Genomic DNA, 23,305 nt, shown 5'->3' on the forward strand with positions numbered 1-23,305 from the left:
ATATGCATTTTAATGAGGGAAATAAGTATTTGACCCCCTCTCAATCAGAAAGATTTCTGGCTCCCAGGTGTCTTTTATACAGGTAACGAGCTGAGATTAGGAGCACACTCTTAAAGGGAATGCTCCTAATCTCCTTTTGTTACCTGTATAAAAAACACCTGTCCACAGAAGCTATCAATCAATCAGATTCCAAACTCTCCACCATGGCCAAGACTAAAGAGCTCTCCAAGGATGTCAGGGACAAGATTGTAGACCTACACAAGGCTGGAATGGGCTACAAGACCATGGCCAAGCAGCTTGGTGAGAAGGTGACAACAGTTGGTGCGATTATTCGCAAATGGAAGAAACACAAAGAACTGTCAATCTCCCTTAGCCTGGGGCTCCATGCAAGATCTCACCTCGTGGAGTTGCAATGATCATGAGAACGGTGAGGAATCAGCCCAGAACTACACGGGAGGATCTTGTCAATGATCTCAAGGCAGCTGGGACCATAGTCACCAAGAAAACAATTAGTAACACACTACGCCATGAAGGACTGAAATCCTGCAGCGCCCGCAAGGTCCCCCTGTTCAAGAAAGCAGATATACAGGCCCGTCTGAAGTTTGCCAATGAACATCTGAATGATTCAGAGGAGAACTAGGTGAAAGTGTTGTGGTCAGATGAGACCAAAATGGAGCTCTTTGGCATCAACTCAACTCGCCGTGTTTGGAGGAGGAGGAATGCTGCCTATGACCCCAAGAACACCATCCCCACCGTCAAACATGGAGGTGGAAACATTATGCTTTGGGGGTGTTTTTCTGCTAAGGGGACAGGACAACTTCACCGCATCAAAGGGACGATGGACAGGGCCATGTACCGTCAAATCTTGGGTGAGAACCTCCTTCCCTCAGCCAGGGCATTGAAAATGGGTCGTGGATGGGTATTCCAGCATGACAATAACCCAAAACACACGGCCAAGGCAACAAAGGAGTGGCTCAAGAAGAAGCACATTAAGGTCCTGGAGTGGCCTAGCCAGTCTCCAGACCTTAATCCCATAGAAAATCTGTGCAGGGAGCTGAAGGTTCGAGTTGCCAAACGTCAGCCTCGAAACCTTAATGACTTGGAGAAGATCTGCAAAGAGGAGTGGAACAAAATCCCTGCTGAGATGTGTGCAAACCTGGTGGCCAACTACAAGAAACGTCTGACCTCTGTGATTGCCAACAAGGGTTTTGCCATCAAGTACTAAATCATGTTTTGCAGAGGGGTCAAATACTTATTTCACTCATTAAAATGCAAATCAATTTATAACGTTTTTGACATGCGTTTTTCTGGATTTTGTTGTTGTTATTCTGTCTCTCACTGTTCAAATAAACCTACCATTAAAATTATAGACTGATCATGTCTTTGTCAGTGGGAAAACATACAAAATCAGCAGGGGATTAAATACTTTTTCCCCTCACTGTGTATATATATATGACAATTTTAATTGAAAATAATCACAGTAAGGTAAAAACGTCTGCATTGGACCTTTAACCGTGTTAGTAGGGTTGTTCCACGAAATGAGTCCCTTTTGGTAGTGTAATTTATTTATTTTTTCACCTTATTTTAACATTCTGTCATGAAGAGCACATGTTCAACTTAATAAAAAAGCATGTTTTCCCATCTCAAGAGGTGAAATAAAAACAAATACTATAGTGAGTGCCTATTAAGTGCCAAATAAAGAAACAGGGTTGACCATAACAGTGTTGACGATTTCATCTTAAATCAGCCATAAATCCCCTCATGTCAGGTGGAATGGAAGCTTGTTGTGTGCAACAGGGTGGAGCCAATTGAATGCAAGCTTCACAATCTTTTTTTTATTATTAAAAAATGTCTAGCCTGTCTATCTATGGCTAACAGTTTTGACGTGTTATGCTCAAACCACTCATTTCTTCACCCCAAAACACCAGAAAATGGCCAAAAAGAGTAGACACAGCTCACCTGATTTTTGACTGATTTGACTATTGGATGTTCAATGTTTCTTTTGAAAACATTATTTAAAAAGGAATAGTTTCACCATATTAAAATGAGAGTTCAGTTCACATAACAGGATTGAGGGACAGGTTTTTATTACCTTAAAATGAATCACTAATCACATGAAATAAATAATCTTCAGAAATGACTTTGTCAAAGCAACTAGGGCTTTACAATGATGGTGAAAACGGGACATGTCAAAATGCAGCATTTTGGCATTTTAGCAAGTCTTTATATAAAAAAGTCTGATTTACTGAATTTTCCATGTGGTCTATATTAAAGGGCACTTCATTTAATATAACAGGCTTTTAAAATTCAATATTGGTGCACAATTTCTACTTACAATATCAAAGGGACGAATTTTGTGCAATAACCCAGTACCTTTGTGTAATGGTTTATCCAGATATTCCTTTTTTCAATAACAATCTAGGCAAGACTATAAAAAAATTAGGAAAAATCAACACAATACTTTGCTTACTTAGACCATTGCATCAATAGAGCTTGAATCAATTAAGGGTGGTTACACTGAAATTATTGGAGCATGACACTTCCTTGAACTGAATGTGTTTATATACTGTAGTAGTCTGCCACAGATACTGTGACAGTATCCAGGCTGCATAGGAAATTGTCATAGAGAGCACCTATAAGGTACTGCAAAGGTAGGTCAAGAAGGATAGCATTCCCACAAAGACCTGATCATGTGCACGGGACAGTGAGCAGAACATGATTTATTAGAGATTACATGATTTAAAAGAGACAGAATAGAACAGAATAGAAAATAATAGCGTAGAATAGATTTGAATAGAGCTCTATTTATTATAATGATACATAAACAGAGGCTTATTAGAGAAGGTCCAATGTTGACAGGTGAGCCTTGCTTCCTTTCCTATAAACATTTGTTTGTATCTTGAGTTGCATGGTGAAATGTAGGTCTGTTCACCAGTTGAGCAGGATGACACAAATGCAAATATTGAACTTGCAAGTCTTGCATGCTTTGTCAAGGATGGTGTCGCCTGCAGGCTCAATGGGGATGTTGATTTTCCTTGCTTTGCACTGCCGCCCAGTGGAGAATAAGGGACTTTTAAAAGGAACAGGGGCATATTGCAAGTCACAAATAGGAGAGACCCCTGTTGTGATCATGGCTATTACTTTTAACCTTTCCACGGTACAGTATGTAATGGAATGTAACACTAAGCTATCATAAATCCTAACTGGTTGTAAATTAAAGTTTATGTTCACAGGCATTGTGAGAGTGCAGTAGGGTGATAGCTCAGAGGATAAGAAAGGATCTACCGAATAAATATCCTACCTACATTTGTAGATAGAACAGATTTCATCAATGTTACTCTCCCATGATCATCAAAAAACAAACAGGAGATCAAATAAATGTTCAAACATTATCAATGTTGGATCCGTGCTATAAACATGGCTATGTAGTATCTTAAATTTAGGAATAGTCCACTCATCTGATGGTTTGCAATGTGATTTGTACATGGTAGTTGTGTAATTACAGTGTAGGTATACAATAGGCTTTATATTGTGTAGTAACACTGTCTACCTGCCTATTGTAGTGAGAAGAGCAGGCTTTGTGTGAAAATTATGGAAATGTTGTTTAGGATATTATTTTAAGAATTTATATTTGTAAATTTAAACAATGCATATAGAAAGCTATATGGACTGCTCCGGCATTTGACCTATTCAGCAGAGTTGAGGGTAAAATGTGGTAAAAGCCTATCGGATGTTGCGACCAATGAAAAAGCTGCTGACATTGACAGATCAAAACACCAAACTTGTGGGCTACGGTATCATGGTGCTTGTAGTTCTCTATCCCATACACTCCTATTTCTACGGCCACTATTCCCTTCTCTACAGAACTACATATTTATTTGCGCTGTTTGCGCGCTGCCTCTTGGAGCAAAACGGGTCTGCATTTTCAGTGGCTTGTACTGCGAGTGTTTTAGAGAGGTGGCCATACCATCGTTGGTTTCTTTATAATTTGATATTGTCAAGAGTTGACAGCCGCAAGTATGCAAGCAGAATCGGGTATAGTTCCTGACTTCGAGGTTGGAGAAGAGTTTCAAGAGGAACCAAAAACGTATTACGAATTGAAGAGTCAGCCCTTGAAAAGAAACAGGTCAGTGCTTTGGCTGTGTGCACTGTTATTTCCTACGGTAAAGAGGAATTTGTTGTTCAAGCGTTGTTTTCAAAAGTTTTAATTAGGCTATTATGGAAATATGTTTTGGGGGGTGCTATAATAATTACATTATTTCCAATTGACGCGCTTTCAAGGATGTCATCCTAGTTGCAGCCGGTCCTATCCTATTGAGTACTTTCTAGGAGGGATTTGTTTGCCTCCAATTCCTTATGGCTATTTTATTGCACAGTTAGTTATGCAACACTTGGGTGTTGTCTTGTCAACATGCAACTTCAAATATTAGCCTGTGAAGAATAGCCTCCTACACAGTTTGTTCATGGATTTTGAACAGTCAGACCAGGGATTAGACTATGATGTCTTCTTAATACTGGTGTTGATCTTGGTGTTACCATTCCCATCGTTATTTTCAACATAAATATCAGGCTACTATATGTATAGTCTAAATGCATTTTCTTTTGGAATAAATATATTTCCTGCATTGTAAATGTAGTTACAATGCCAAGGTAGAATGACATCTTAAATGGTGTTGTTCAGTATTTCACACATGTTAAAATGTGCATCACATTTCACTGGTGCATCACTCATCAGTTTGTAGGCCTAGTAGTAGTGAATTATGAAAAGTATTAATATCAATAGAGACCTAGTAAGAAAATGTCTTATAGATTCTAAAATATCCTAAAATATTGTAGGGGCCATGTTACTTCCCAATAAAGCTTATTTAACTACATAAAGGAAAATGTATAGATACTTTCCTAAGCAGTTGACAAATAAGTTATTAGAGAGCTATTTGTATCCATATTGTGTCCTCCGTCCCCAGCGCTGAACAAAGAGCAGGGAGCTGAGTCAGGTCTGTTCGCTGGACATTACCTTATACCCCTATGCTGCCTGGGGTCCAGGCCTCAGCTGAATTGTTGTCACTTTGGTTATGTCTCTCTGTGTAAGATCAGACTGAAGAAATAACTGGGACTTTTCTATTCTCAAGACTTATACATTTAACTTAAGTCTTTCTACCATAATATTGCCTTCTGTGTAATTGCATAGTGTATGGGAATGCCTACTGTGATGCTTGATTGACTGAGACAAGCGTTACATTCAGCAGTGGTCTAAAACGCCTGTGAATGCATGCTTATTGCCAGGAAGTCGTTTAAAGCAATATTGTCTCTTTTCGTCTGGTAATTCTGTATCATTTCATTATTGTCCTTAGTGGTGGAGACATGTGACCTTTCTGCTAAACAGAAGTTCCCCAGATAGAAAGGTTGCGTGTGTCTTAAACACTGTCTAAACATGACAGTGCTCTTCTGTGTCTAGAGGTCCTATAGCGTTCTTGTGGTGGACCCAATCTATTTTTTGCGTTCTGGATCTTGGCATTTTGTCAGCAATTTGTTGGATATTTTTCCAGTTTTATTGCTGTGGAGTTTTTTCCTTTTCTTCTTCCAAAACTTCTGCCTAAATGTCAGTAGAGAGAGAGTGAGAAACCGTCATTTTGTGCAGCCCTAGACTTTAACCTAATTCATAATTTTAAACTAATTTCTTCATTAGTAAATTTCATTACATTGTTATAAGCTGAATGGTATTTTTGTGACTCATCGCAGCAGTTGCATTCTTAGTATAACTAAAAAGGTCTAGCTTTGAGTTGTGATTTAATGACAGTTTTTATTGTGACTTTTATTGAGTCTCCAAAATTATCTGACATGCATGAATTAATTACATTTTCTGCTTTTCCTGTGAGAATGCCCTACTAAAAACAGTGCATCCTAATGGCTTTGCAACCATGACAGAATGCCAAACATTGAGTGTAGTCATTTTGGCCATGCTTATCCTCACATACCCTTGTGGTTATGACACTAACAGCCCACTGTGGTTCATTCGTTTGACTGATGCTGTATACCCTGACTACTACAGTAAAGCCAGGACAAAGCTAAGGAATATATTTACTGGCATGATAGGCCTAAAATGCAGTGTTTCTAAATTTGAAATCATACGGCGATAACATCATGAATTATCTTAGTTTGTTTTTTTGATGTCTCAGAAAGCTTTTGGCACAGGCTGCCGAACGAACCCCTGCAGACTCAAAGCCAGACTCTGTGTCCTTAATATAGATGTGAGACAGACTGTGAAACTTGTCTTCTATGCAGTGTAAATTAGTGCTGTAAATTTAGCAATGTATATGACACCTTCAATGCAAAGTGGGCCTGGCGTTGTTTTTTGCTGAGATATTTATCAGGGCAACCCATGGAGCCAGCTGTACATGTCAGAGATTCTAATTAGACTGTCATTATTCTGCAAGTTTCTTGAAAGGATCTGTTCATGTCTCAGTTTTAATTTACAGCATATATTTTGCTTCTGGTAGGCCCAATGTCAGGACTGGTAAAAATATGTGCTACACCATTTGTAGGGCCACAGCACTAAATAATGAAATGGATATTAAAATAGGAGTGACATAGTTAAAAACAAAAGTTGAGATACATTTTGGAGAGATATTTCATGTCATGACATTATGAATGAAATAGTATGTAACGTCACTGGTGTCCAATCGTCACATACTGTACCTGTCACACTATCTTTCATCTGTCGCAAATGTGGATAAGAGGTGAGGTGTCAATGCAGCGTTAAACCTCTGTCAAACCATGTGACATGTCTATAAGTCACATTGTCAATATTGCGTCCTTTTTCCATTATGGATCTTCCTGTTTGTGTGATATGATGACTACAGTAATTGAGCGGTTAAGGATGCACCATTCATGTACTCAAACACTACGTACATGACTAAATCAAATCAAATCAAAAAGAAAATGTCACATGCGCCGAATACAACAGGTGTAGACCTTACAGTGAAATGCTTACTTACAAGCCCTTAACCAACAATGCAGTTTTAAGAAAGAATACCAAATAAAAAATAAATACAAATAAAACATATTTAAAATAATATAAAATAAAATAAACATTCTCAAATAAATACTATATAAAATTATACCAAATAAAAGTAACAAATAATTAAAGAGCAGCAGTAAAAATAACAATAGCGAGGCTATATACAGGGGGTACCGGTACCAAGTCAATGTGCGGGGGCACCGGTTAGTTGACTATATGACGCTTTCAAGGAGCAGAGATGTCCCTAAGAGTTGTCCTCCAATGACCATGCACTCCGTGCACCGAAACACAAAGGCTCCCTCCAAGCCCCATTTAACAAGAGGTTGCCTTAAGAGTTGTCCTTCATTGAACCTTCCATGTAATTGTCTTCATTGTGTTATAGGCTCTCCTCAAGCCACATCTTGGCCTAGAAATTACATAACCAGAAAATACATATAGGGTAAAAGTTTACTCAAGGGCATCAAATGGCAAAAGCAGAGAAATGCATAGAAAGTACATACTGTATTCCATTATGATATATGTTTTTACATGAGCATCCAGTATCCATTGCTGGTGTCAATGTGGCCTCTATAAGAGGGGGGTTGTGGCTCAGAGTCTCAGGAAGCTTTCTGTTCTGTTCTGTGGAGTCCGAACCAGAGATGCCAGATGCTCACATAAAGTACATACTGTATTGCATTGCTTTTATGTTATGTGTTTTTACATGAGCATCGGCATCCAGTGCGGGTGTCAATGCATCCTCTGAAACATGGTGATTATTAAGGGACAGTCAAGGTCTCAGGGAGCACTCTGTTCTGTTCCATATCATGCCAAAGAGGGCAGGCTAGGACCAGGGTGTTCCTCTCCTGATCCAGGATGGGGATCCGATTGGGTCTGAGTGACATAGATGGGTGTTGGAGTGGAGTGAGACACTACCCAACCCAATGGTTACGTAATCACTCTGATCGCATCCTTACTTCCAGTTTGGCTCTAAACAAATTCACTGGAAAACATGAGGGTGTTAATTTCATTTCTCCGTCATTCCAGTTGGATCTGACAGTCAGAGTAAACAATTGTGAGACTGACGAAGGATTTTCTTTATCAATCTGACTCCTCTTCCAGGACACAGGGACAAACCCATGCCCTTCTGTATCCTTTCCCGACAATAGATAAGCAAAGGAGTAAAACCACAATGTTCCAGTCTGCATCATCTATATTTGTGACCATCAGGCTCAGGCAGATGTGGTCAGTTATATTTCCTCAAGAGTGGGGGGATAAGGATGGAGTCATATTTTCAGGCAGCTATCTGTGTACAGAAACTGCGAGTCATTTTTCACTGTTCTCCCATTTCTAAATGAAGACATACTGTACAGTATGGTAGTCAACATATTTTCGAATAGAGAACACTTTGATGCTGTCAGGATCATTTGAAGAGTGTCTGTAGTAAGGTGTGACTTATCACCCATTATAGCCACCCACCATTCTCTATACAGCAGCAGCACAATTCATGTAATACAATGATCATCTGAATGTAGTTGTTGTTTTTTGTTGTCCTTGAGCATGCAGTCCTAGTCATAGCACCCAGAGAGGGGAAGGCGAGCTGGGCTGGAGTAGGATAGTAGGCCATACCACTGTAAACAAGTGAAAAGACTCATGAAAAGCATGAAACCTAATTACAGAAATAGGACCCGGCAAGTTCAAATTATCCCAACCGGCCCTTCCTGTCCCATAACTACGACAACAAAGAACCCCATTATCAGTTGTGATATTTGGCAACTCGCTGTTTTGTTTTCCTGACATAATTTATACATCAACTTTATTTATTTGTAACCATAGTACTCTTGACTTTTCTTACTTAACCAAAGCACAAGTGCATAGACTTTCCTTACTGTGAGTATTCTTCAGTTATGTCAAGGTCAGTTTGATCCGTTTTTTATCTTTCCTTACTGTAGTCAGTGTGTACAGTACCTTTTAACCAGTCTGTAGATTTGAACTGCAGACCTTGTCATTTATATTGTATAGTAGTGGGATGGACTCCACAGACAGAGAGATATGTACTGGCTAGAGGCAGCAGGCAGCAGTATTTGGTATTTTATTAGGATCCCCATTAGCTGTTGCGAAAGCAGCAACTACTCTTTCTGGGGTCCAAACAAAACATGAAACATTACATAATACAGAACATTAATAGACAAGAACAGCTCAAGGAAAGAGCTACATCAGTGGTCTGAACAGTAGGCAGGCTAGGGGAGTAACGGATGACATGTAACTGATTACAAATAAACTGTAACTGTAATCTGTTACGTTACCAGCAAAACTATTGTAATCAGATACTGACATCACTTATGGATATCTACATAGCGCGTTGATGTGAATCATGTAGCTCAGTTGGTAGAGCATGGCGTTTGCAACGGCAGGGTTGTGGGTTCGATTCCCACGGGGGGCCAGTATAAAAAAAATTAAAATAATGTATGCACTCACTAACTGTAAGTCGCTCTGGATAAGAGTGTCTGCTAAATGACTAAAATGTAAATGTAAATGTAATCACACTGCTGCTCTCTCAATTATTCACACCTTACGGATTGTGGATGTTGTGGATGGCTGTTCACCAATGTATAGGTGTATTTTAACCTAATAATGGTTGAATTGAAGAAGTGTAGGCTAAGCTGCCTATCAATCATCGTTTTTGCGACCCGTGGACAGCCAGAGAATAATGTGCTCTTGCAACAGCTGCATAGTGCGGATCACAGCCTATAGAATAAAAGTTTGAGGGAGTTCCTCCCTTGAAAGATCTTCCATGGTAATGTGCTTCACACATACTGTCAAAAACAAGTTTAATTGAAGAAGACCATGAGTAGCTTTTATTGCTCAATATAATTTGTTCTGATGAAAAATGTATTTATAAATATGTCTCAAGTAGGCTAATAAGTACTTCATTTTGGTGTTATGTTCAGGTAAAACAATTTGGCTAATCTATATTTCCATATTTTGAAGTCCTATTCTTAAAGATCAAGGGGTGTTTAATTCATTGGAATGACTGGAAATCTGACAGACTTTGGTTTATTATGTAAATATATAGCCTAATCATTTTATTATCAGTATTGAAGTAGAAAGCAATGGGTTAGAAGCCTACATAACCCATAAAGTCAAATGCAACATCCATTTATAGCCAGCGATGTAAACACAAACATTGCTAAATAGATGTCTTTGTCACGACTTCCGCCGAGACTGCCTCCCCTCCTTGTTCGGGCAGGTTTCGGCGTTCGGCGTCACCAGCTTACTAGCTACTGCCGATCCATTTATCATCACTCCATTTGTCTTGTCTTCAATCACTCACACCTGGTCCTTATTCCCTAATTAGTCATTGTGGAAGTGTTCCCTCTGCTTCCTTGTCTGTGTGGGTGATTGTTTATTGTGGAGGTTAGTGAAGCTCGGTGGAGCTTGTGTATTTTGTATTGACAGGAGATTTCCCGTGTGCCTTGTATTCTCCAGTGCGCCTGTTTTGTGCCCTGGAGTGTGTTTTGACGTATTTTTGCGGATTAAAGCCTGTGTTTCTGTGATTTACCCTCCTGCGCCTGACTCCTTCCACACCACCTCATCAGTCTTTCAATTGGTAATATTCATTTTTGTCTTCTTCTAATGCCTCTTAAGGGGAAAGTAATCTAAACATAACTGAAAGTAATCAGATTACATTACTGAGTTTGGGTAATCCAAAAGTTACATTACTGATTACAATTTTGGACAAGTAACTAGTAACATATTAGTAATATATTACACTTAGAAAGTAACCTACCCAACCCTGGCAGTGGGGTTTGGGTGGGTGGAGGTCCTGAGCAGAACAGCGTGCAGTAGTGCAGCCAAACGTCTCATTAGTGCTGCTCTACCTCCAGCAGGGAGACTGTGTAGCACTGTCGGGAACACCTGATCCAGCCAGGAACCAAGGCACCTGCAGGCTCTGGGCTCTGTGTGTCTCAGAAGGTGATTCCACACACACTTACACATAGACACACTTTCACACTTCACATATGCTGCTGCTACTCTGTTTATTATATATCCTGATTGCCTAGTCACTTTTACCCCTACCCACATGTACATACTGTATTACCTCAACTACCTCGTAGCCCTGCACATTGTCGGTACTGGTACTCATTGTATACAGCCTCGTTATTGTTTTTATTGTTTTTTATTTAGCAAATATTTGTCTTTATTTTTAACTCTGCATTGTTGGGAATGGGCTCGTAAGTAAGCATTTCATTGTGAAGTCGACACCTGTTGTATTCGGCGCATGTGACCAATACATTTTGATTTGATTGTGAAGGTGAGCCCAGAGGAGGAAGTGCACCCTCTGGAGGGGGAAAGGGGCGGAGGATAACTCCTTGTATTTACTTCTGTCCTTCTGCACACGTGGCTACTCGTTGATTGACCAGGGCCAATCTTTGATTTCGATGTTTATACAGTGAAGTAGCTCAGTTAGTGTACAATACCCCCTGTTTGGTATAGCATGTGTTTAACAGACAACACATGAACAAGACACTTTTAATTTTTTTTTTATTTAACCTTTATTTAACCAGGTAAGCCAGTTGAGAACAAGTTCTCATTTACAACTGCGACCTGGCCAAGATAAAGCAAAGCAGTGCGATAAAAACAACAACACAGAGTTACATATGGGGTAAAAAAACATAAAGTCAAAAAAATACAACAGAAAATATGCAGTGTGTGCAAATGTAGCAAGTTATGGAGGTAAGGCAATAAATAGGCTATAGTGCAAAATAATTACAATTAGTATTGACACTGGAATGCTAGATGTACAAGAGATTATGTGCAAATGGAGATACTGGGGTGCAAAAGAGCAAAATAAATAACAATATAGGGATGAGGTAGTTGGGTGGGCTAATTTCAGATGGGCTGTGTACAGGTGCAGTGATCGGTAAGGTGCTCTGACAACTGATGCTTAAAGTTAGTGAGGGAGATAAGAGTCTCCAGCTTCAGAGATTTTTGCAATTCGTTCCAGTCATTGGCAGCAGAGAACTGGAAGGAATGGCGGCCAAAGGAGGTGTTGGCTTTGGGAATGACCAGTGAGATATACCTGCTGGAGCGCAGACTACGGGTGGGTGCTGCTATGGTGACCAATGAGCTAAGATAAGGTGGGGATTTGCCTAGCAGTGATTTATAGATGGCCTGGAGCCAGTGGGTTTGACGACGAACATGTAGTGAGGACCAGCCAACAAGAGCGTACAGGTCACAGTGGTGGGTAGTGTATGGGGCTTTGGAGACAAAACGGATGGCACTGTGATAGACTACATCCAATTTGCTGAGTAGAGTGTTGGAGGCTATTTTGTAAATGACATCGCCGAAGTCAAGGATCGGTAGGATAGTCAGTTTTACGAGGGCATGTTTGGCAGCATGAGTGAAGGAGGCTTTGTTGCGAAATAGGAAGCCGATTCTAGATTTAACTTTGGATTGGAGATTCTTAATGTGAGTCTGGAAGGAGAGTTTACAGTCTAACCAGACACCTAGGTATTTGTAGTTGTCCACATACTCTAGGTCAGACCCGTCGAGAGTGGTGATTCTAGTCGGGTGGGCGGGTGCCAGCAGCGTTCGATTGAAGAGCATGCATTTAGTTTTACTAGTGTTTAAGAGCAGTTGGAGGCTACTGAAGGAGTGTTGTATGGCATTGAAGCTCGTTTGGAGGTTTGTTAACACAGTGTCCAATGAAGGGCCAGATGTATACAAAATGGTGTCGTCTGCGTAGAGGTGGATCTGAGAGTCACCAGCAGCAAGAGCGACATCATTGATATACACGGAGAAAAGAGTCGGCCCAAGAGTTGAACCCTGTGGCACCCCTATAGAGACTGCCATAGGTCCAGACAACAGGCCCTCCAATTTGACACATTGAACTCTATCTGAGAAGTAGTTGGTGAACCAGGCGAGGCAGTCATTTGAGAAACCAAGGCTATTTAGTCTGCCAATAAGAATGCGGTGGTTGACAGAGTCGAAAGCCTTGGCCAGGTCGATGAAGACGGCTGCACAGTACTGTCTATTATCGATCGCGGTTATAATATCGTTTAGGACCTTGAGCGTGGCTGAAGTGCACCCATGACCAGCTCGGAAACCGGATTGCATAGCGGAGAAGGTACGGTGGGATTCAAAATGGTCGGTGATCTGTTTGTTAACTTGGCTTTCAAATACTTTCGAAAAGCAGGGCAGGATGGATATAGGTCTGTAACAGTTTGGATCTAGAGTGTCACCCCCTTTGAAGAGGGATGACCGCGGCAGCTTTCCAATCTCTGGGGATCTCAGACGTTACGAAAGAGAGGTTGAACAGGCTAGTAATAGGGGTTGCGACAATTTCGGCGGCTAGTTTTAGAAAGAAAGGGTCCAGATTGTCTAGCCCTGCTGATTTGTAGGGGTCCAGATTTTGCAGCTCTTTCAGAACATCAGCTGTCTGAATTTGTGTGAAGGAGAAGCGGGGGGGGGCATGGGCAAGTTGCAACGGAGGGTGCAGAGTTGGTGGCCGGGGTAGTGGTAGCCAGGTGGAAAGCATGGCCAGCCGTAGCAAAATGCTTGTTGAAATTCTCGATTATTGTAGATTTATCGGTGGTGATAGTGTTTCCTAGCCTCAGTGCAGTGGGCAGCTGGGAGGAAGTGCTCTTATTCTCCATGGACTTTACAGTGTCCCAAAACTTTTTGGAGTTAGTGCTACAGGATGCACATTTCTGTTTGAAAAAGTTAGCCTTTGCTTTCCTGACTGCTTGTGTATATTGGTTCCTAACTTCCCTGAAAAGTTGCATATCGCGGGGGCTATTTGATGCTAATGCAGTACGCCACAGGATGTTTTTGTGCTGGTCAAGGGCAGTCAAGTCTGAGGAGAACCAGGGGCTATATCTGTTCTTAGTTCTGTATTTTTTGAATGGGGCATGTTTATTTAAGATTGAGAGGAAATTACTTTTAAAGAACAACCAGGCATCCTCTACTGACGGAATGAGATCTATATCCATCCAGGATACCTGGGCCAGGTCAATTAGGAAGGCCTGCTTGCTAAAGTGTTTTAGGGAGCGTAAAGTGTTACGGACGCAGGCAATAAGGCAGTGATCGCTGAGATCCTGGTTGAAGACAGCGGAGGTGTATTTAGAGGGTAAGTTAGTCAGGATGATATCTATGAGGGTACCCATGTTTACGGATTTAGTGTTGTACCTGGTAGGTTCGTTGATAATTTGTGTGAGATTGAGGGCATCTAGTTTGGATTGTAGGATGGCCGGGGTGTTAAGCATATCCCAATTTAGGTCACCAAGCAGTACGAACTCTGAGGATAAATGGGGGGCAATCAATTCACATATGGTGTCCAGGGCACAGCTGGGGGCTGAGGGGGGTCTGTAGCAAGCGGCAACAGTGAGAGACTTATTTCTGGAAAGGTGGATTTTTAGAAGTAGAAGCTCAAACTGTTTGGGCACAGACCTGGATAGTATGATAGAGCTCTGCAGGCTATCTCTACAGTAGATTGCAACTCTACCCCCTTTGGCAGTTCTAGCTAGATGGAAAATGTTGTAGTTGGGGATGGAAATTTCAGAATTTTTGGTGGCCTTCCTAAGCCAGGATTCAGACACTGCTAGAACATCAGGGTTGGCGGAGTGTGCTAACGCAGTGAATAACTCAAACTTAGGAAGTAGACTTCTGATATTTACATGCAAGAAACCAAGACTTTTGCGATTACAGAAGTCAGCAAATGATAGCGCCTGGGGAGTAGGAGTGATACTGAGAATAAGGATACGGCTAAAGGCTTTAAGAACTGGTCTTCTAGTGCGTTGGGTACAGAGAATAAAAGGGGCAGATTTCCGGGCGTTGTAGAAAAGATTCAGGGCATTATGTACAGACAAGGATATGGAATGATATGAGTAAAGTGGAGGTAAACCTAAGCGTTGGGTAACAATGAAAGAGATAGCATCACTGGAGGCACCAATTGAGTCGGTCTCCGCGTGTATGGGGGGTGGGACAAAGGAGCTATCTAAGGCAGGTTTAGCTGGGCTGGGGGATCTACAGTGAAATAGTACAAGTAGTGCTCCTGTGCTCTAGCCCACTCTCTCTATCCTTCACTGTGTGTGGATTGGCGTTGCTAGAACGAGGCTGTTTCTCTGGGTAGCTATGTGGGCACTGGAGTTCCCAGGCCTGGCTCTGGAGCCTCCCCCTTGTGACACACTTACAGAGCTGCATTGGCAGCATAACTTTCACTGCTCTCCAAGGACAGCTGTCTGATGCACCTTCAGGAAAAACAAACAAACATGGATGCCTTAGGAGTCCAAGTGCACAGACACTGCTCCTTTTACACTAACCACCTGTGAGTAGCTGCACCTCCATGGTGTTATGTGCATGCATGTGTGTGTTTTTATGTTTATTTGTGTGTGTGTACAGAGGGAAACGTGCGTTTGGACTATAAATATAACATGTTTATGGCTATTAATAGCACTCTCTCTAGGCAGTTACAATAACTTTAGATTGTGAGTTGTTTGTTGCTCAGGGTTTTACTTGGACGGATTTGATTTTGGACAAATAGGTTGGAAGCTTTTGCATTGGAATTCAAGAAATGTATCTGCAATTTAGGCAAGTAGCACTGCACCAAATACTCTAGTTTCAGACTCCTAATTATCCTTACACCTCTGAAGACTCTAACCACTTTCATGCCAGTCGGAAGAACTTGATGTTTTATCTCTGAACACTCAAAAGCTTGTTTCTCCACCGACAGTTGGATAAGAGTTTGTGAAAGGTCTCTGGTCAAATAAAATAAAATTGTATCTGTCACATGCTTAGTAAACAACAGGTGAAATGCTTAGTTAAAGATAAAACATTTCAAAATAAAAATTGTGACACAAGGAATAGTTACACAGTGAATAACAATAATGAGTAAAAATAACATGGCTATATACAGGGAGTACCAGTGCAGGGGTACTAGGTAATTGAGGTAGCTATGTAAATATACACTTTAAATGGCCAAAAGTATGTGGATACCTGCTCGTCGAACGTCTCATTTCCAAAATCATAGGCATTAATATGGAGTTGGTCCCCCCCTTTGCTGCTATAACAGCCTCCACTCTTCTGGGAAGGCATTCCACTAGATGTTGGAACATTGCTGCGGGGACTTGCTTCCATTCAGCCACAAGAGCATTAATGAGGTCGGGCACTGATGTTGGGTGATTAGGCCTGGCTCGCAGTCGCCGTTACAATTCATCCCAAAGGTGTTCGATGGGGTTGAGGTCAGGGCTCTTTGCAGGCCAGTCAAGTTCTTCTACACAGATCTCAACAAACCATTTCTGTATGGACCTTGCTTTGTGCACAGGGGCATTGTCATGCTGAAACAGGAAAGGGCCTTCCCCAAAATCTTGCCACGACGTTGGAAGCACAGAATCGTTTAGAATGTCATTGTATGCTGTAGCGTTAAGATTTCCCTTCACTGGAACTAAGGGGCCTAGCCCGAACCATTATTCCTCCTCCACAAAATGTTACAGTTGGCACTATGCATTTGGGCAGGTAGCATTCTCCTGGCATCCGCCAAACCCAGATTCGTCCGTCGGACTGCCAGATGGTGAAGTGTGATTCATCATTCCAGAGAACACGTGTACATTGCTCCAGAGTCCAATGGCGGCGAGTTTTACACCACTCCAGCCAACACTTGGCATTGCGCATGGTGATCTTAGGCTCTTGAGCTGATGTTGCTTCCAGAGGCAGTTTGGAACTCGGTAGTGAGTGTTGCAACCAAGGACAGACGATTTCTATGCGCTTCAGCGTTCTGTGAGCTTGTGTGGCCTACCACTTCGTGGCTGAGCCGTTGTTGCTCCTAGACGTTTCTACTTCACAATAACAGCACTTACAGTTGACCGGGGCAGAAATTTGACGAACTGACCTGTTGGAAAGGTGGCGTCCTATGACGTGCCATGTTGAAAGTCACTGAGCTCTTCAGTAAGGCCATTCTACTGCCAATGTTTGTCTATGGAGGCTGCATGGCTGTGTGCTCGATTTATGTGTGTGTGGGCATATGTAGTGTGTGTTGGGGTGTCAATGTGAGTGTGGGTAGAGTCCAGTGTGTGTGCATAGTCAGTGCAAGAGAGTTAGTGCAAAAAGGGTCAATTCAGGTAGTCCAGGGAGCCATTTGATTAGCTATTTTGCAGTCTTGTTTAGTAATCTTATAGCTTGGGGGTAGAAGCTGTTCAGGGTCCTGTTGGTTCCAGACTTGGTGCACTGGTTCCGCTTGCCGTGCAGTAGCAGAGAGAACAGTCTATGGCTTGGGTGGCTTCCTGATATAGAGGTCCTGGATGGCAGGGAGCTCGGCCCCAGTGATGTATTCACCACCCTCTGTAGCGCCTTGCGGTCGGGTGCTTTGCAGTTGCCGTACAAAGCGGTGATGCAGCCAGTCAAGATGCTCTCAATGGTGCAGCTGTAGGCCAGCAGCATACCACCCTGCATCCCACTGCTGGCTTGCCTCTAAAGCTAAGCAAGGTTTTTCCTGGTCGGTCCCTGGATGGGAGACCAGATGCTGCTGGAAGTGGTGTTGGAGGGCCAGTAGGAGGCGCTCTTTCCTCTGGTCTAAAAAAATATTCCAATGCACCAGGGCAGTGATTGGGGACATTGCCCTGTGTAGGGTGCCGTCTTTCAGATGGGACGTTAAACGGGTGTCCTGACACTCTGTGGTCACTAAAGATCCCATGGCACTTATCGTAAGAGTAGTGGTGTTAACCCTGGTGTCCTGACTAAATTCCCAATCTGGCCCTCATACCATCATAGCCACCTAATCATCTTGAGCTTCCAATTGGCTCATTCATCCCCCCTTCTCTCCCCTGTTACTATTCCCCAGGTTGTTGCTGTAAATGAGAATGTGTTCTCAGGCAACTTACCTGGTAAAATACATTTTAAAAGAACTTTGAGGATCTGAGGGCCCATGCCAAATGAGGTGGAAGAGGTGCTGTCGTGCCCTCGTCACAACTGTGTGTGTGTGTGTGGACCATGTTAATTCCTTATTGATTTGGACACTGAGGAACTTTGCAGGTGATTGTCTGTGGCCTATTGCACAATCAGATGTTCTGGGTAGGTCTGCAGTGGACGTGGACGGTTGCTCCGGTTTTCGTTCAGACGGAGCCTTCTCTTCCCCTTTTCTCCCCATAAGCACGCTTGACCCTTCTCCAGAGCCGACTAATCAAGACTGGTCAAGCTCTGTTTTTATTCTGACTTCTCAGTGCTGACCTTCTACTTCTTATCATTAAAGATATTCTGATTTACGGTACATGTACACACTCGGAAACAGGACATTTTACACAGTGTAGGCTACTGTTGCCAGAATGCACTAAATGCACTAAAGGTGTATTGTCATTTGTTTGGAACTCATATGTTATTATACAGATATGCAAATAGAAAATGTGAAATAAATTCATTCAGCCACGATTGAAGGACAATTAGAAGTTGACTAGAGAAATACTTTTGCATATGAAAACCAAACGTGTTTTCGGCTAATAGCATTGTTTATTATGTGTGCAGACAGAATTCAAAGGTAACGTGTTGTTTATTGTATTCTCATTATCACTATTAGTTTTTGAACAGGTATTAGTATTGTTATAGAGCTGTTATTGGGCCATTGTTCATTGTGAGGCTAGATTGACTGCTCTCACACTGACTAGACCAAGCCATTCTTTATCCAGCAAGTCATTAAGGTGTGTGAGGGTGGGCTGCAGCCTCCTCTCCTAGCCATTGAACCACCTCTAGTCCAGGAGCGCTCTCTCTCTCTGTCTCTGTCTCTCTCTCTGTCTCTCTCTCTGTCTCTCTCTCTGTCTCTCTCTCTCCTAAAAACCTCTCAGCCAGGGGTGTGGCCATGCAAGACTGTGCAGCCATTGTGTTTCCTGATACACATGCCCAGCGAGGAGGTGTGTGCACACAATAGTGGAAAGTTAAACCAGACAAAGGGTCTTTTTATGGGTTTCAGTATTCTGCTTAGAAACAACTGGGCTAAAAGCCATCTGGCAGCCGGTCAATGTGTTAGTGAGGGCAGAACCTACACACACAGTGGTCACTGGTTGTAATCTTGAGCCTGCCTCAATACAGTTCTGCTCATTCAACTATGTAAGATGATAAGATTCCTGGTTATGAAACTTTTTCAGATGCATTTTGTAAGTGCAAGAGTTGAGAATCAACATTTGCTGATCTTTGTGTCTCCTGAATGCTTGTTAGGGGATTTCCAACAGATTCACTTGATTTAGTGGCACAGCAGCACCACAGATCAATATAATTTGGAGGTCCGAAAATATAATGTGCAAATGAAAAGGATTTTGGATCCACCACTGGAAACATTTTAGTCTTGTTTAAGTCAGTCATGAGGTCTCCCAGTCACATTTTTTCAAGGAGGTGATTCGCTTGCCCCAGACATGCCATAATCAGTTTGTAGAAATGGGGAAAAGGCACAGACTGCACTTCCTCCATGTTAGAGACCTCAGATCGAGATATTAACCCCTCTCAGTGTAGTTACAGTGTAGAAAATGGTATTTGGTACCAGGCTTCTTCAGGTCTATAAACATTTTTTGGCCTAACATGATTTAATTTTTTGGTCTGTCTGATCCAATTCAAACTTAAAATAAAAGTTGTATTTGTAATACACCAGTTGTCAGAAAATTGGCCAGATATACAAACACGTATGAATTTATTTTTCATTTTACGAGGGGTTGACATGTTAGCTTATATAGAAACAAAGAGGAATTATGGTATGTGCAGAGTGCTCAGTGCGGAGGGATGGCTGTGGACCAAGGCTGCGTTTGACTGGACTGGCTAATTAGTCCGATTACTGCACAGCTGGATTGGCGAGACTTTTTGCAGAGGTTTTTATCAAAAGGATCACTCACTCTGGGAAGGCTCCATCCCGGGAGCTTCTGCTCCAGCACACCCTCTCTATTTTAGGTCTGCAGCAGGATTCTGTCTGGAAAACAGCAAGTGTCTACATTTGAAAACACATGAAGAACTGAAACTGTGTGTGAAGAAAATGTCCCCTTTCTGTGATAGTCATTGTTTTGATCCAAGGATATAGGATTTTGGCTACATTTAGACACTGTTCAGACTAGGCTTTAGGCTTCAGCATACACATATAGTATGTGTCATTTGTTATGCTCCAGGGACATGTGTGTCACTTGTTTAGTGGGGAGGGAAGGTGGCTATGAACAAAGGAGGGCTATGATCAGTGATGTAGAAGGGTGAGATCATCAGTTAACACATTGACAAGTGGAGGAGGAAAAGACACCTGCAGCTCAGCAGATGTTCCTTCCATTATCACTACCTTGATCCTATCCCCCACCATCACCCCAGCCCTATACCCAGTCCCAGTACCCATGCAGATGCCAGAGAAAATAATGAAGTCAAGGGGAAGAGGGTATCGGTGCACCTCAGCTGAGAGAGAGGGAACGAGAGAGAGAAGGGAAAGAGAGAGAGAGTGTTGGAGAGAGTGAAGGAAAGCAGTGCTGGCTAAGTGTTTGAAGTGTATCACTGTAGGCCAAACATCTGAAGGGGACAAGATTTCAAACATGTCACAGTATTGCCTGCTTGCACTTAACAGCAGATGTTCGGTCTCTAGGCCTGTTAATAGGTCCATACTCAGGTTGGCCTGACCTGATGAATGAATAATGTGCTGCACAAGAAAACTGAAACTAACAAGCACATATCGCCGATCGCAAATCCTTAGCTAATTTCCATTTTCACCTCCCCTCCTCCCTCCCTTCTCACACCCGCTTCTCCCCTCCTCCCTCCCTTCTCACACCCGCTTCTCCGTTACTTCCCTCGTTGCAGAATGCCCAGCCATGCTTCCCGTTTAGTGTGTAATTACTTTGGCGTTTAGTGTGTAAGGCGACGGAAGCCATTACATTCTCCCCACGTAACGGCATCGAGGCAATTTAGCTCCTAATTTATGGGCGAGGAGTTCAAAGTTTTAATAATAATTTGTATAATATCATGGCAGGCCATGTCTGCGCTGCTGTGATAAATGGAGGCAGGATCAAGCCATTGTGATTCTGAGCATGGCGAGATATTGGTATCAAACAACTTTATAACCCCACAACACAGTCCCTTATAGGGCTGGCCGTGGCTGACCCGAGGCTGGACACGGCATGGGAGAGGAGCCAGAGTGGAGTGTTCAGGAATTATATATATATATAATAATGACTCTGAGTGATTGGGGCTAAGATTCCTCAGTGAGGAGGGAGGGTGTGCCGTATTCTGCTGCAGAAAGGACTCTCTGGCTCGCAGACCAGCAGCTCCTTGTAACATCTAGGAGACATTTAGAAGACATTTGTATCTTTTCTCACTATGATGTGGCTTCTTCCTGATCCCAGTAATGTAGATCATAATGCTCCAATGCCTCTCTTTTCGCTGACCTTTCTTCCACTCCTTACACCTCACTGTCTTACCCCACCTCCTCACCCTCTTCTCTCCTGATGCCCTGCCTGGTCTCTGTCTCTCCGTCCTGCAGTAATCCTTCAGACCAGCCATGCTCGTCTTCCAAGCCCCCATTGGGCTCCTCGACCATGACATCACGGATCCTGCTGCGGCAGCAGTTGATGCGAGAGCAGCTCCAGGAGCAGGAGCGCCAGGAGCAGCAGAGACGCCAGGCCTCCTCCACCTCGCAGTACCCCCAGACCACCGCCGGCCACAATCACACGCACGCCCAGACACCGGCCATCAACGTCAGTGCGCCTCCCAGCCTGCCCCCCGCATCCCAGCTGCCCATGGAGGTGCTGAAGGTAAGCAATAAGTATCATCTTCAGTCCTCACACCTAATGACAAAGATGACACACCACTCCCTGACTGGTTGCTTCTCTGTGATCTGACAACCATGACAACCATGCCACTCCTTACTCTGACTTCCAGAGCTCTCACTGTCACCTCTAGATGCAGGCATACATCATCAGATGTTTTGTTTGTAGAAGGTACTGTGGGTTTGACTATATTGGCAACTTGATCATAAGTCTTCTGGACAGTCGATCAAGCACGGTTTACTATGATAGGGTGTAAAAACGTGGGGATGAGTGAAGTGTGTTAAAACGCACATGGGGATTATCTTTCCTGAGAGAATTCCTCTGTAATGCATGCTGTGCTTCCAGACATTTGGATTTAGCCATCTTTAATCCTATTTGCTGAGCTACATTCACATATTTTCATAGCTTTGATTCCTTGTTAGTCTGCTCTTGGGGACTCGAGACTGTTGCACATTTTCTGAGCTAATGGAGACAGTGTGATAACTACCACAACACACTACTATACTATACTTCATGAGAGTACACCCAGCAAAACAAAGATAATTTGGTAAGTTTTTTTTTTGATTGCATTAAATGTATTTGTCTTTCTTTAGAAATAGTATTACTAATATCAAAACGTGCATATTCGGAAAAAAAAGTTATATTGAAGAACTATCCCAAACTTCATATCTCAAACATTTTGCATGACTGGATAGATATTTCTCCTTTGTCTTTTCCTTAAAATATTACAATTTTCCTGTTGTTTCCAACATTGTCACTACAATAGTGTGATTGTTATCACTGTACAATATCTACAATTTTCATTTCTAAAGTGAAAAAATGGTGAGAATAAGAGTCATAAAGGATAAAGATACGAACACAATGATACAGTACATGTGGTAGCATTATAGCATGAACTGCCTGACATACTTTTCTAAAGAGCATACTGCCACCCATTCAAAAACAGTGAGGGAATGCTTTTACAATTGTTTCTCAAAAATAAACAGTGTTCACACTTTTACATTTTTACATTTTTTGTCATTTAGCAGACGCTCTTATCCAGAGCGACTTACAGTTAGTGAGTGCATACATTATTATTTTTTCATACTGGCCCCCCGTGGGAATCGAACCCACAACCCTGGCGTTGCAAACGCCATGCTCTACCAATTGAGCTACATCCCAGGCAGAACCTCATTCTAAGGATATCAGGTGAGACTGAGTCATTTCTGATTCATGGTGACTGATTTGGCTCTTGTTTATCTGTAAACGCTCTGAACATGAAGATTTACTGTAGATTTACTGGAAGCATTGTAATAATTTAGCAGTAGAAAAGCCGTAGTCCACGTTTTACTGGAATTTGTGTGATTGTTGTGGTTGAAGTTTACGCATGTAGGATTTGCCATCTGGGTAGTCAACCATTTTTGTTTGTGAAAGTTGGTTGTATCTGTGCAAGTGTTCCATATCACTGTAATATTTGATTATGTCAATAATATTGTTTTGATTGTGACAGCTGTTTGTGGAAATCTGACATAGATTATATAGATTATTCATAGAGGATTGATTCTTT

The 23,305-nt window shown here is 42.2% G+C and overlaps 1 protein-coding gene across 3 annotated transcripts in view; it reads left to right on the forward strand.

The window, feature by feature from the left end:
* Positions 1-3,906: 3,906 nt before the first annotated feature.
* The window catches only part of LOC121545632 (microphthalmia-associated transcription factor), a 36,687-nt gene continuing 17,288 nt past the window's right edge, over positions 3,907-23,305 (forward strand). For all 3 annotated transcript variants that reach the window (XM_041856343.2, XM_041856344.2, XM_041856345.2), the window contains exons 1-2: positions 3,907-4,126; positions 21,474-21,744. In XM_041856343.2, coding sequence (XP_041712277.1) covers positions 4,020-4,126; positions 21,474-21,744 — 378 coding nt within the window. In that variant the 5' untranslated portion in view covers positions 3,907-4,019. The remainder of the gene's footprint in view (positions 4,127-21,473; positions 21,745-23,305) is intronic.

Source organism: Coregonus clupeaformis, chromosome 30 (genome assembly GCF_020615455.1).
Source record: "Coregonus clupeaformis isolate EN_2021a chromosome 30, ASM2061545v1, whole genome shotgun sequence".
NCBI lineage: Eukaryota > Metazoa > Chordata > Actinopteri > Salmoniformes > Salmonidae > Coregonus > Coregonus clupeaformis.